Source organism: Achroia grisella, unplaced genomic scaffold, assembly GCF_030625045.1.
Source record: "Achroia grisella isolate CSIRO2021 unplaced genomic scaffold, CSIRO_AGI_Agris_v1 utg327, whole genome shotgun sequence".
NCBI lineage: Eukaryota > Metazoa > Arthropoda > Insecta > Lepidoptera > Pyralidae > Achroia > Achroia grisella.
In genome coordinates this window covers 2,012,960-2,028,648 of record NW_026712799.1, presented here as the reverse complement: position 1 = coordinate 2,028,648, position 15,689 = coordinate 2,012,960, and the positions used below count along the sequence as shown (strand labels likewise).

At 33.3% G+C, this 15,689-nt stretch overlaps 1 protein-coding gene across 2 annotated transcripts; it reads left to right on the top strand.

Annotated features, from left to right (window-relative positions):
* Window positions 1-6,794: 6,794 nt before the first annotated feature.
* On the top strand, window positions 6,795-15,616 carry LOC131843601 (LMBR1 domain-containing protein 2 homolog). Of its 2 annotated transcripts, none has more exons than XM_059192274.1 (10): window positions 6,795-7,070; window positions 7,374-7,534; window positions 8,293-8,671; window positions 9,163-9,333; window positions 9,580-9,757; window positions 10,332-10,513; window positions 10,896-11,135; window positions 11,722-11,923; window positions 12,377-12,478; window positions 14,100-15,616. In XM_059192274.1, the coding sequence occupies exons 1-10, from the start codon at window positions 6,897-6,899 to the stop codon at window positions 14,297-14,299; spliced, it is 1,989 nt and encodes a 662-aa protein (XP_059048257.1). In that variant the 5' UTR covers window positions 6,795-6,896; the 3' UTR covers window positions 14,300-15,616. The 2 variants fall into 2 exon arrangements, with proteins under 2 accessions (XP_059048257.1, XP_059048256.1); XM_059192273.1 differs by having other exon boundaries at window positions 14,067-15,616.
* Window positions 15,617-15,689: the final 73 nt, after the last annotated feature.

Below are 15,689 nucleotides of genomic sequence, written 5' to 3'. Positions count from 1 at the left end.
ATGATTAAACAAAATAATATAAATCCATCGAGTAGTCAAATGGATTTCCGCAAAATAACACCTAATTCGATTAAATTATTCTGATATATTATATTACTAAAGTAAAGTTTCATCAAAATCCGTTTAATAGTTTTAATAAAATTCCAATTACTCTAAAATACAAAATCATAGTCGATAGCAAGCATTATACGATAATATGTTGCTACAACGCAATACATGTACATATATAAAAGATATACGAAAATTACGTATGTACAGGCCGAGTGAATATTTCAAATTCAGAATACTTAATAAACTTTGAAAAATGGTGGAAAACCTCGATAACTGATAAACCAGTGAACCGAAATACTTTGCGGACAAACAATGGCGTACCCTCGTCAGGGCTCGTCAATCGGTTCCAGTTATCAGCTCCATTGCTATTTACTCCCTACTGGATAGAGCCGAATTTCGTAAATGTCTAACTCGATGACTACCAGGTAAATCCTTTGGAAACCAATCTGCTGCCGAATAGTAGATGATAATTAATTACTACTATCTTAGATTTATATGCTAGTATGCGTAGTATTGCGTTAACTTCTTTTACTTAAATCCACTGAGATTTATGTGAAGTAAAAGAAATTAACTTAATTTACTTTACTTGGACTGTCAAAATCATTCCTTGTGACTAGTATTTGATATAATTAACGTAACAGTTAATATAATTCCTAATAGTAAGTAGAAACGCAATAATTTTCTTAATTTTCTTTTACAGGACTATTTAACTGCTGCACGCAACCTCACTTTTATTGTTGAGGATTTGATTTCCGTATAATATTCTTTTGGAAATATATTATTTTCTACTTTCTTCTAAATTTATGCATATAAATATAATATTAAATATTGTACCTACTGTATTCCTCATAGACATTAAAAATGGATAAAAAGTGCCACATGTTTACACACACAATTACGGTCGAATTAAAAACCTCTTACTTTTGAGTTCAGTCAAAAAAATGCTACAAACCATAAATTCTTATGAAAAATTACGAAAGCGTGCTGCATTTCCATTATTCGATCAAGTTGAGAATAAGTTATATTTGCTTCCCTACAACTTCGGCCATTATATGAAACAAGTTTGGTGCAAAACAAGCGTGTTACTCTATAAATAATAGTAAGAAATTAAGGAAATTGTCTTAGATTAGACTGGTCGTATACCTCTTTTTGTAGTTTAAAACTACTAATTTATTCCACGTTATTTTTCTAATTTTACTTTTTTTGTAGTACATAAATTGACTCCTGAATTATAATATAACGATGAAGGTAAAATTATAATAATATATTGTAAAATATTAAAAATATATATAGGTATGTTTCGTTATGATTAATACTTTTAAAGTTTTTATTAAAATTTAACACCTTTCATTATATGTGAAATATGCATTATATCGTGCCTAGTGCACAGAGTAGGTACATTATTACTGTTGGTTACCAAACTGGCACAATAAAGAAATTATGCATCTAAAGAAACATGCATATAACTTTTTCACAGACCACAATGCTTCTATTAAACGCCAATTTTATACGAAAATGATTTTATTTCTATAATATCACTTATTCCAAACTAACGATTATATCCGTTGCCTTTCATCACAGATTATCTGTTTTATTGGCTAAACTATGTGGAAAGACTTATGCGAGGACTTTTAGAGCGACCTTTTTTTTGTGGATGATAATGGTATGGAGCACCCGCCTGCGCTAATGGTTTACGCTGGCGGGGCACCAGTGGAGGATGATAAGATGAACATGAAGTCAGGTCAGTTAGCCCATCGTGACGAATTCACCAGGAATTTATAACAATGGTTTCCAGGCGAAACCGCGTGGAGGTCAACCTGACATGGTACATTGCTAGTAATGGGGTCATGACCACATTACTAACAATTCCTTTCCCCCTAGAGCGACCTTTTTATCACCTATTTCAGCCGCCAACCAAAATTTGCGTTGTATAAACTATGAATACATTTCTGTTGAGCAGTAATATAACAGGGTTGAGAGTTAGAGTTTAGGTTTCCGTAATAGCGACGCATGGGCGTTACCAGAGTCCTCACCTTATCATTTGTTATCCGCGATCCTATTCATGTGTGTGACGGTTAACCTTGTTTGCCATACCAGTTACACTGAACTAAAACCATAACTAACGTAGGATTAAAGTTATTAAATTATAAATCTCACTTAACGTTTCACTTCATGTTTAATTTAACAATGTTTGTTTAAAAACTTCCAGAAAACTGTAGATATTATTATATATATATCCACTAATATTACTTTAAAAAAATGTAGGGAGATCACAAATCTGGCAACATTTGTAAGGTTCGAGTCCATAAAAACAACCAGCCTAAGCTCGTCGCGCGAAGGCCGTTTTGTTTTTGCTCATTGATTCGGATCGGTTCACATAATACGAATAGGCAAAGAGCCAACATGGCCTAAATAAAAACTTTTTAATGGAGATAACTAAAAACATTTTTTTTATACACAGTACTGCGGGGAAAGAGGCTTGTTACTAACGGGTATCGGGATACGGGTCTTATCTGGAAACCATCACGATTGATTTCTGATGAATTTGTCATGAGGATATAAGATACCTGACATCATCTTCATCCTTTACTCGTACCACATGGTAGTTAACATCATCATCCATTAAAAAATCTATATTTTATGTAATACCCGCATTTATTGGTACCTATATATTTGTTCTCCATGTGTACTGAACTTCTAACCAGCAGGCTGCGCCGATTTTGATATTTTTATGACTGTGAGTACTAGCAGAGAGGTAGGTATCTGATAGGATACGTAGAATGGTTTAGAACCAAAACTGAATTTAATAGATAAAAATGTTGTGTTTTATTATTACTACTTTATGGCACCCAAACAAAAAACTAACGCCCTTATAACGATCCACATTTGTATAACACTTTAAACATTTTTTCATTCCCAAAATCCGAATCATAAAGCCCCATCGCAATACAGCCCTATAATGTTTCATATTTTATTGCACGTCAGTATAAATTAAACGAAAAATATGCAACCGAGTCCACACTCCACGTTCGCTTTTCTTCCAAGCATTCGGATAACGGGGATGCCTAATAAAACACAATAAAGTACAGTCGACCGCAGTATTAAATCTTCTCAAACGAGACCAATTCCTTTTTGCCACTTCTAGTAACACCGCGCATATTTCATTGTGAAACAGAGTTTTATTGTTGTTTAAGACATTTATTATCGTAATAACTACGTAGCGTATATAGAAATAAATACCATTTTTGCAAATTAACTAACATGTTTATGTATATACAGATATCTTAGTGGAGATCATGCTAACTCCTTATAGCAGCTATAATCCGCTTATTTTTCAAATCATAAACCATGTCGCCCTGGTAGTCTATCGTAGGGGTTTGTAATAGGTAGTCTGGTAGTCTATAATAGGATTTTAAGCTATATTAAATATTAATCGTAAATAAAATAAATGTCTAGAACCAAGCCATCTCCTATGGCTGCCGTAGGTTTAATTTCATCTGATCTGTGCATAGGTTGATTTATGTAGATAATAATGACTATTGATTGCGTAGAAACGGGTGTATTTTCAAATAAATTTAAGTTTGTATCATACACCAACTAACACTACGTTTTATAAGTCGAACGTCGAAGATCGTACATACTGCCTTTATGTATACTGAACCAAAATTGAATCTTTGTAACAACCTATAAGCTTTGTAACTTAAAAATAAATTTTACTAATATTATAAACGAAAAATCGTAAACATGGATGGATTGGATGGATGGATGGATTTTTGCTACTCTTTCACTAAAAACTACTTAATAGATTCTAAAGAAACTTTATAACAATATATTTCGGGGGGAAGGGGATTGTTAGTAATGTGGACTGATGATCCCATTGCTAACAATGTACCATGTCAGGTTGACCTCCACGCGGTTCCCCCTGGAAACCATCGTGATAAATTCCCGGTGAATTTATCACGATGGGCTAACTGACCTGACTTCATGTTCATCTTATCATCCTCCACTGGTGCCCCGCCAGCGTAAACCGTTAGCGCAGGTGGGAGCATCATTCCATTATCATTCACTAAAAAAAAACAATATATTTAACGCGGGTGAAACCGCGGGGACAGCTAGTAAAAAATATGCAAAAGATTATTTCCTAATGCGCACAATATTATACAAAATTATTTCATTCTTAGTAAAGTAAGCTTGTTGTATACAGAGTTATCTTTTCCTAGTAAATATTGATAAAATATATTTTATTATTCCTAAAGTTGTTACAATTTATTTTTACGTCTAAATTTACCGTACCTACCTACCTAAGACAAACAAAAACCTATTCAAATATTCTCACGTAAAAGGTAGTCCAAAAAATCCTAACTACTACTCAGTAAGAAATAACATGGGTCGCTGTGCTAGACTCAAAGATAATTACAAACAACTCCCTTTCAGAACTTATTTTACTTTATTCACAGGCATTACAGATCCCAATCCCACTGTGTTTAATTCTCGAAGTCATTGCGCCTACTTATAGCTATTTCAGATACAAGTCATCTCCTCAGCCATTATTTCGTAGGTAAGTCGAACATTGCAGAAATGGTCAGGGTATTTGTATGTATGTCACAGATAGATATTTAGATTTAGTCAATAATTTTGTAATTCAATTATTGTTAAGTGCGACGGAATACTTATTGTTGTTAAATTAATAAATAAAATATTAAGTTACGTATTATATTAAATTTAAAAAGGCTATATAGGTACGCTATTACGTTTCCAAATTAATTAATCGTTTCTTCATAATTATTTATTTTATATCAATATTTCTTTAATTAGAGTTACTTTTTTTAGAATATAGATATTAACTTTTAATAAGGTTTTCAATACATATTGTAGATACCTATAAACAATTACAAAAATAGGTACTCTTTCTGTTTAAATTATATGCCAAAATCTTTACTTAAATTAGATAAATATATATAATATAACACATTCGCGTTTCAGACAGTTGTTATAAAAATTATTCCCAATCCTATATGTAGACAGCGGACTGCGTTATTACGCCCCAGGGTGTTATTTTCTGAAACTGAGCACGTGGTCTATCCAGTCTTGAACCTTTTCACGGTCTTGTTGTGACTTTATGTATCTAATGTCAATTTAGCAATGAAAGGTGAGTTCGACCTCAATACAAAAGCACCTTTCCACTCATCCATTAAAAAAAAAATCTTAACCATATTTGTTATATGCACTCTATATATTTGAATAGAATTTAATTGAAAACAATTCAGCCATTGTTAGTTGTCTGTGAATTTGTTAATTCATTACAAGTAAGTTTGTAAACCAATTAGGTTATAAGTTAGGTATGTACACGATTTCATATAAATTTTCGTTTTATGAATGTAGGTGACATTCATAAAACGAAACATTCATAAAACGAAAATTTATATGAAGTCGTGTACATAACTTCTTTCTTCGCGTACTGAAGTTTTTCAAAGAGGACAGGCAAATTCCGATTAAATTGATTAATTCAAATTCCGCTAGTATTCCGTTAGAGGTTCTATTTGAATGATTATATAATTTTCTTTACTTACTTCATATAGGTGTACTATTATGTTATCTGTGATGTAGGTATGTATATATAATATATAGGTAACACAAATAAAACATATTTGGTTGGATTTGTTGAGATGAATAAAAGAAAGTGAGGTAGGATCAAGGCAAAGGTTCGTTTAATCAACGCTTCAAGGTAAATCCGATAATCTCACCTTCCATTCCATTTATTTCCAGTAGCCGCTATTCCTCTGTTATCAGGTTTATCCCAAAACGTCTTCTAGGGTGCTATCTAATGTAGTAGCCAAAAGGTCGTCGCCTTAACGACAGATATATGTATAGTGGCTCAATTTTATTTATGTCCACCTCTCATTTTGAACATAAACCGCCATTCAGCTGCTAAGTTATACTTACACCACTTACACGCACTTATGTGCAAAATAATCTAAATTTTATTTTTAGCTATAAGGGACTGTAAAACTTAATCTGTCTTCAATCCAAATCCCTTCTCCCTTATTAAACTCTGCTATACATTGATTTAAAAGAATTTGTTTTATTCTACTGGCAAATTGGCCGAAGTCGAGTAAAATCGAAACATTCGCAATCAGTAAATAATAAAAAAATAAAAAAATCGAAGAAATTTCTCATCCACATATTTAATAAAAAATGAGTACTTGTTCCTATTTATTTATACTGAGCAAGTCACCATTTGCCTCTTGCCAAAGAAAGAAAAAAAGTAACCATTTCTGTCAATTATCTTTTAATGTTCTGTGGCTCTCATCTATCGACTGATTGATTGGATAATGACACTTTCGCGACTGCAGTAGATAACGCATTGACGTGACTCAACAATTTGACAACCATTGTTGACTTTGACAGATCAGTCACTGTCACCAAATATTTAATGAAATCGTAATTACACACAAATGAAATGAATACGAATACAAAATTGCTATTTAATTAAATAATTAAGTGTATGATACACATAATTGTAAATTATTAATGTTTACAAAAAACATTTAAAGTGTTTCATTAAGTGCAAACGATGATGTTTACCCCTTTTCCCATCTGTACCTAAAATGTCTACAAGCGAGGGATCGGAAAAGCCCAGTGTTGACTTCGATCCTATTTTGCCTGATACAGGAGTTTTGTTTTACGAAGAATGCCCTACGGATTACGAGATTGAACGGCCTAAATTATTACCTTTGAAAACCATAACCCAAGTACGTTTCGAGCAGCTGCAACACGAAGCAGCTCTAGTTTGGAGAGAAAAGCAGAAAACTGTAAAGAAGAAGTAAAAAATATTCCTCGGCACAATGATGTACACATTGTTTGTGATCGAATTAATATCTGCATTAATTTTAGCCGCCACTTTATTGTACAGATATGGAGACTGTTACAGAAATCACATAATAGTCACTGTGTCTGTTTTAACAGCATGGTACTTCTCTTTTGTCATTATGTTTATTTTGCCGCTGGATATAACATTTGTAAGTGTTATTATATACTGTTACTACATTTTTCAAAGAATAAATTAAAAATTTTATATACATAATGTAAAGCTTTAAAATATAAATTAAATAAGTCTCTTTTTAAAGTTGTAACTTTATCATATCAACATATAAATTTTCATCTAAACTCTAGAAATACATTTATACATTCTCTGGACTATGTTCGTATTAGTACAGTCTTCCTGATATAAATGGAATGTTGCAACAATGAATAAATAGGGTAGATAGAGGCAATACTTATAGTAACATAGTTATAATTGTCAAACCAACTTTTTTTTCCAGACTATCCAGCGTTCACAAGAGAATACAACAAATATCCAGCCGGTGCAACAAAGCAATGAGAACACTACCGCTTCCCCGGTAGACCCATGTGAGCAAACATGGAATTGTGTGTTCCCAAGCTTATGGAGGGTAGTGTATTGGACATCTCAATGTTTGACATGGTAAGTGGATACATTGTATGATATATTATCTGATATTATTTACATACATAGTCTTGAAATATAAAATCATAATATGAAATAGAGAATTTATAATTATTTAATAAAAACAACTTCTTTTAAAATGGAAATCATTTATTTATGTAGAACATTGTAGTCTTATGCAGTCAAGTTTTTTGTTTTTATATAATTTGTTTTTTATCCAATTCACTGTTTAGATTAAATTTAGAACTGACAAGAATCTGAAATGAATTTCAACATTTAATAAATAACTCTTATATGATATAGGCAAAACTAACTACTCAATTACTATTATATAATAATATATAACAGACAACCAGTTGTATGTGTTATAGGTTTATTAGAATAAATGTTACATAAAAAAATTGTAAATACAACATTATAGAATTGATAAATGATGAAAGTTTTTATAAATAATTAAAAAAATGTTCATAACCGTAACCGAATCCGAAATAAAAGTTATGGATAATATCGGATAGGGGTGCAGCCTAATTGGGACATGTTGTGTAACCATTTTATTAGCTATTTGTATTTTACTTTCTGAAATTCCTTAAAAAGTTAATATCCGTCACCGAGATTATCTGAAACTAATGGATAATCTGAAATAATTTCATATCCGCATCCGTAACCGTATCAGGTATAATAATCATTCCTATATCCGAAACCTATCCGTATCCGAAACTTCATATCAATAACATACCTGATGAAAATGCGTTATATATTTTCTTATTTGTTTTCAGGCTCATAATGCCCATGATGCAATCTTACAGCAAAGCTGGAGATTTCACAGTTAAAGGAAAACTTAAATCTGCATTAGTCGACAATGCCATTTACTATGGTTCATATTTGTTGATATGTGGCATTCTTCTCATATATATTGCTTTAAAGCCCGGCGTCTACTTAGATGGTCCTAAAATCAAAGCCATAGCATCCTCTGCAAGTAACACTTGGGGTCTATTCCTATTGATTCTCCTACTTGGCTATGCTTTAGTGGAGGTACCAAGAAACTTATGGAATAACTCAAAGAAAAATTATACTTTAACATACAGTTATTTCAAGATAGCTAAGTTAAGTACAGACAAGTGTGAAGCGGAAGAAACTGTGGATAGTATTTTAGATGTAAGTTTGGATTTTTTCATGAAATGTATAATATAAATATCAACCTGATTTACTGTTATCTTGTGATACTAATATTAATACTATACATTGAGAAAATAAAGAAATTGCATTAAAAATGTTATACATGTAGAAAACATGTATTACATTTTTAATGTAATTTAAGAAGAGAATAAATAAAAATAGTATGATAGTATAAATAAAATAGAAAAGTATACACAATTGTTACCATTTCATATTTAATCATTACGAAATGAAATGAAATGAAATGAAATAATTTATTAGCGAAATATTGGTACAGTAGTATAATTAATACGATGCCACATGAAATCCATTGATCAGCAATATTTACCATACAGGCATGCAAATTACGTGAAGGCGCTTGTGCCACTCAAATATTCTTGGACACTGTAAAAATTACCAAGTAATTTTATGAGTATAACCTCTTTGTTCTTGACCTAATTATCATTTTCTCCTTCTGTCTTATTATTTAGAGCTTAAACTCAGTAACAGCGGCAGTAGGATCTGGGCATCCTCTCCATCGACATGTAGAGACTATAGTACAGAAGTTGCCAATACAGTTGCGCGATCGACTGAACTCACGTGCCCCACCGGAACGCCCCCAGCCGCCATCTTTGAAGTCTCTTGTAAACTTGCATAAAAAGGTACCTACAATTTATTTCATTACATAATTGAATCTATAAGGGATAATACTCAGTAGTTACTAAATGCTAATACATAGAAGGGTGAGGTGTAGTAGTAGGGAGATTAAAAAAGGCGCACCCCCCTTCACCCTTTTATACATCTTTAGTAATAATAAGTTACTATTGCAGCCATACCTGTTACTTTTACTTTAAATGGATGGTACTTATATTTTTACAAAAAAAAATAATATGCAATATGATTCACAGACTATTAAAGCGCTGCACGTGCTACAACGCACAGAAACGCAATGGGGATTGATGTTGGAACGTATATTCCATTTGGAGGATATCGCAACCAACCTTCGCTCACCTGACAAGCGCTTCCAGCACACATTCCACACGCCGCGACCTAGAGTGCAGCGGATTTTGTATCCACCCCTTATTGGTGAGATAATAATTCTGAAAAAAACTTTAAGTATAATAATGGAATGTAACCCGACTGCGCTAATTGTATATATAATGATTGTAGGATGAACATGAAGCCGGGTCGGTTAACACATCAATCACTAGGAATTAACTTCGATAATTTCTGTAGGTAGCCATGTGTTGATACCTGATGCGACCTGATATTGCTATCTCTTCCCCATGCCATCTATATTGTGGGTTATATATCCTTAATGTAGAATTCAGATCAATTATGTAAATAAAATGAACAATAATCATTTTGAAATAAGGTCTCTCTTGACGTTTCAACTAGGTTGCACTGAACATGCTCAGAAGCCGACTTGAAAACAATAAGAAGATCGGTCCAACTGGGCATTACATATAATGACTTAGAAGTAGTATCCCCCCGGAAGTTGAAAACTAGGTTAAAAGGAGAAAAAGTCTTCTTCACCCTTAATCCCCAGTAGGCTCGCCCTTTCCACAGTGGATACAAAATATATCCATAGTTGACAATGCGTCTGACCCGTCATGTAAGATGACATCCTAAAACTATATTTAATGTTTTTCTTTTCTAGAATGGTACTGGGAGTGTTTCATGAAACAGTACTTCTTGAAAACTATGGCAGTGATCACATGCCTTCTCTCCGTGGCTGTCGTGTGGTCGGAAATGACATTCTTCTGCAAGAAGCCTGTACTCTCTATATTTGCGAACATTGTCATTGCAGCTAAAAACAACTACAACTATGCAGCTATTGTGGTAAGTTTTATATATCACTAGTTTAGTATTTTTTCAAATGTCGTCTCTCTGCAGTGTGTGTGTACTGAGTGATTTTCTACAAAGTCATATGCATGTTGTATCATATTATATATTATAATTTGAATGGCAAACATGCTGATCCTGATGTCCCTCCTGATTGTAGTATAGATAAAGAGCACTGTCACTCCCGTGATACTATTGATGCGTTACTATTTCAGAGGACTAAGATCTTATTCCTCTGATCCAGTAATTTGGCTAATCTTACAATACAACAGAAAATTATTTAGCGACTGAAATAGATGCCACGGAGACGACTTTTTAGTTCACACATCCACACTCTTCTCTTTGTCAAGGAGCTTGTATATCTGTTTTTTATTTGCAGACAATATCAACAATGATAATAGCCTACATGTTCTACTGCGCCTATTCTACGGTACTGAAGATCCGTCTCCTGAACCTCTATTACCTGGCTCCGCATCATCAGACCAATGAGTACAGCCTGATCTTCTCCGGCATGATGGTATGCCGTCTAACGCCAGCCATGTGTCTAAACTTCCTCAGTTTGGTGCACATGGATTCGCATGTTATTAAAGAGCGAATTATGGAGACATATTACACACAGGTCTGTATATTTGGTTTGTCTTCGTATATTTTTATTCTGAAGGGGGGTCAGAGAAGAGTAAACTTTGAAGGCCGTCTTCTATGCTTAGTAGTTTCGAGAAGATAGATCTTTAGAGTAGTAATAACCATCATTACAAAACACATCTTATGTATTATACATACCTTGAAATCATACTGTCTTGTTGTCTCTTACTATTATGTACGTGTTAGTAAGACTACTATTGCTGTCATTTAAAAAATAATTGCATGATAGTTATTTAATGATGTAGATGTAGACTTGGTACAAATTCGTATATGGGGGTTCCACAATCCCATCTATATCTGCCCCCTTTGCTTTATAAGATGAAAACGTCATTTCACAGAAATGGCAGTGAAATTACAGTGTAATCATGACACCTTAGTGCTCAGAAATGGCAACGTATTAACAATACCACGGCCATTACATGATGAAGTGATGACATGATGCCGTTCATGTATATCAATGGTTGTCATTATCCGACATCTTGTTATCGACTAAAAAGTTATCACCAAGTTTGTTCTTTTGGTCGTGTGGTCCGTTTTTTTCTAACAACAGGATATCGTTTCAGATAATGGGTCATATGGATGTGCTGGGCATCATTGCTGAAGGCTTCAACATTTACTTCCCGATGCTGGTCGTGCTATTGTGCCTGGCCACTTACCTCTCGCTTGGCAGTCGCCTGCTCTCGTTCTGCGGTTTCCAGCAGTTTGTAGGTGATGATGAACTTACCACGGACCTAGTGGATGAGGGTAGGGAGATAATCAAAAGAGGTAAGCCTTTTTATTGGTTAAAATATATAATTGTTTTTATAAGCATAATACTTACGCATAACGTATATAATTGTGAATGTGGGGATTCACAGTGCCGCAACAATGAAATCCATAATAAACTACGGATAAAATATGAGAGATAAATATTAATTTTATGTTAGCAATTTGCAAGTCCAAGGCCTACCGTGATAAGTAATCATCTCACCACTGTATCGCTATGTATCATAATATGTTTAGTGAAAGTTTCTTTAGTTTAATAAGTGTAATATTATGCTACTAGCTACCCAATTATTAGGTTTCTTTGATATCGTGGTAAAAGGGCTTATGGTTAACGTATACCGACCGACCGACCGACCGACCTAAAAAAATACTCAGTTAAATGGAGACATAAATTAATGAAATAGTGCCGAGCGTTGATTGAGGAGTTGAGATTGAGACCAAAAAAATTTACAGAAAAACGAAGGCGGCAGCGGGCTGAAGACACGGTGAACCGTCGCCGCGACTACAGCGAACGCTTCTCGAACTACACGAGTGCTCGCGACCGCCAAGACGGAGGTAATACGGCTCACCTTATTAGTGTAATTAAAACTCTTTATCCCCTACAAAAAAGTTACAGTTACATAAACTAACACACACAAATTACTTAGAGCGGGTATATACAATATATAGTCGGTTAAACGTCAACGCATGAATGCGTCTAATGTTGAAACGCAATACGACTTCTATTGGCGCATTTAGTAGACCCCGCCCAGCTACGCCCAATCGTCTTCGTAGATGTTAGCCATCGCAACAAAATGCTAATTTGGACAACCCGACTCCTAACCAGCAATTTATTAGCTGACTTAATCCTACCCTCCCCCTAAACTTCCCTTCTTGTCCCTATATCTAGGTCATTCAAATTTGTAGTAAAGTGAACCAAAATATTGAGTAATTTAAAATTCTCAAATACATTTTTTTTATTTAATTTTTGCTTATGGATGATAATGGACTGTTCCACCCGCCTGTGCTAACAGTTTACGCTGGCGGGGCACCAGTGACAGGATAGGAAGATGATAAGGTGAGGTCAGGTCAGTTAGCCCATTGTATCAAATTCACCAAGAATTTATCACGATGATCAAACTGACATGGTTCATTGCTAGCAATGGGGTCATTATTCCACATTACTCCCCTTTTTTACCCCCTACCCCCCTTTTTTATGTATTGCAATATAAAAAATAAGTAATTTGCATGTTCTTGGATTCTGTGCCCAAGTGCTAGACACCCGCTGAATATGTATACAGGATACAGGTTAAGACAAACATTTGTCGCCACTTCCTTTTCATCTCTGATCTCGTAAGTAGGCTACATTTTTCAGTATCATTGGAAATGGGAAGATGTGTCTGAATTGTTTTATGTTGTGTATAATCTACAAGATATGTACCTAATTATTATCTATAAAATTTATTGTGACTAACAATATGTGAAGAGAACTTACATAATTCTATTGTTCACTAAATATTACTAATATTTAAATCTTACATTATTACTACTACTACTACACGAACACCTTCATGTACTAAATCTAATAATAGAATGAACAACTCTTACAAGTCGGAATGATTCCATTGTTTCAAGTATTAACATTTTGAGATAACAACGTACTATGACCTTGATTTTTACGGCAAACAAAGCAAAAACAAACAAGCACTATATTGCCTAATAAAAGAATAAAAACTTTGTTTTCAATTATATAAGTGTGTATACAATAATAAAGGAGAAATTAATACTAAATTACTGATTGCTATTGGTATATATTCAAATATATTTATAATTTCTATACATTATATTGTATAGAAATTGAAAACAATCAGAAGATTCATATAGAAATTATTACTTATGAATACAGAATAAATATTTTGGAAATTGCAACATGGCAGCAGTAACAAATATGTTTTCCAACTGTAAAAATAAGGGTCAATTTATATGCCCTCAGTCTAAGCGTGTGAAATATAACAAATTTGCGACTGTTTAGTTTCTCTGTACTATTTTCACCGCATTCGTGTTAACCTTCGGTGATGGGCTTATATAAAGCGCCAATCATCGAGCAAAACTTGCTCGCCATAATTAATTATACCGGTTATTGTGCATGTCGGTCACTTTTCAGCCCACACCGGGCTTTTGAACGACGTCGACTCAGACTACTACGTGACACCGAGTCCCGAGAGGTCACAGAATGTCACCGGTTATCAGAGAGCTGAACTGCCGTACAACCGCAACAATTTGACTCTAGAAGATGAATTGGAACATCGGTTTGGCGAGAGTACGCAGCCCGCAATCAGGTCTGATAGAAGAGACCGAATGACGATGCCACCAAGAGGGCTCTTCGATGATGTATAGATATGCAATATAAGTGAAGTTAGAACAAAATTTTAGAACTGTAGAAATTATTCTTAAGCCGATAGATGTAGGCAAAGAACATAATTGTAATAAAATTATTTGTACTTTTCTAGATCCTGAAAATCAAGGACTTATTCCTATAACACAAGTATATGCTTAAATCTGTGTTGCAGAAGCCTTAATATACCCCAGAGAGAACCTCAGTAGGTAGTTCATTCCACAATTTCAGTGTGTGTGGGAAGAAACTGATCTGGTCCAGTTTTCATTTAATACAAGAGGCCTTTCCGCGGCACTTACTACAATTATATAATAATATAAATATTATATAATTAAAGTAGACCAGTGTTTTTCAACGTTTTTATTACGCGACCCCTTTGTCATATTTTAGCAACCTCTTAAAGCGTTAGGGTAAAACTACTAAGTCAGTGATATTTATATCATAATAAATCGTAGTTTTTATTGTAGTATATAGGAACAACCACTAATTGAAAAACACTGAAGTAGACAACTAAACAAATGCCTATACAAAAGTTGTGCAATAAATGTAATCTTCAAAAATTATATGAGATTCGTTGTAAAGGGAAGAACCATAAATCAGATAGAATACTAATGAAATTAATGCGCTTTCAGCAACAAGCGAAGCGGTAAAATATTTAATTTTTCATAATTTCATAAATTAATTTCTTCATTCGTCAGTTTGTATGCAGATTTTAAAAATACTTTACAACATTTTGCTGTAATTTGTTGTTTTATGAATACTATCATTGATTTTCGGCTTGGTATACCCTTTACGGCTGACCCCATATATATTAGTACGTAGTACATGTAGAATATTTAAAGTTAATAGTTTGTGTTGTCATATATTATTGTTTGTTTGTGTGAATACTTGGATGAATGTCATTAAATGTATTATAGTAATGTACAAAATATTATGCTTCGTCCAATTTTTATAATTTAGTTGTTGTTTTTAAATTATTACAAATTATTTATATACTTACATAATATCAGTTTATATTAACAGTATAATTATATGAAATCTTAATTCTCCATATTATACTAAAACCGATACATTATAATTATTAAGTAATGAAATTAATTAGATATCTGGAAGATTTTATCTTTTTAAGTATGTAAGCCTCACAATTATTATGTCTCATAGTATACTTACAAAAGTTGTCATTAATAAATCATCATGTTTTTAATTGTAAACTGTATTATTTGTACTAACACTTTAGAAGTAAAATTTGTATCCGCGCAAATAATACCGTGGTTCCTTTTAGTAAAATACAATATTCAACACCAGAATACTCTGTATTCTATATATTCTAATAGGATATACTAAAATGGAACTGTGGTGCTTAGAATAATTAATTATAATGACTCATAACTT

Excerpts from the sequence above, each read along its gene's own strand:
- LOC131843601 (XM_059192273.1), top strand. The coding sequence starts at position 6,897 with ATGATGTACACATTGTTTGTGATCGAATTAATATCTGCATTAATTTTA. Across the intron at positions 7,535-8,292 it reads ACATCTCAATGTTTGACATG|GCTCATAATGCCCATGATGC; the intron begins GTAAGTGGATAC and ends ATTTGTTTTCAG. Across the intron at positions 9,334-9,579 it reads TTGTAAACTTGCATAAAAAG|ACTATTAAAGCGCTGCACGT; the intron begins GTACCTACAATT and ends TATGATTCACAG.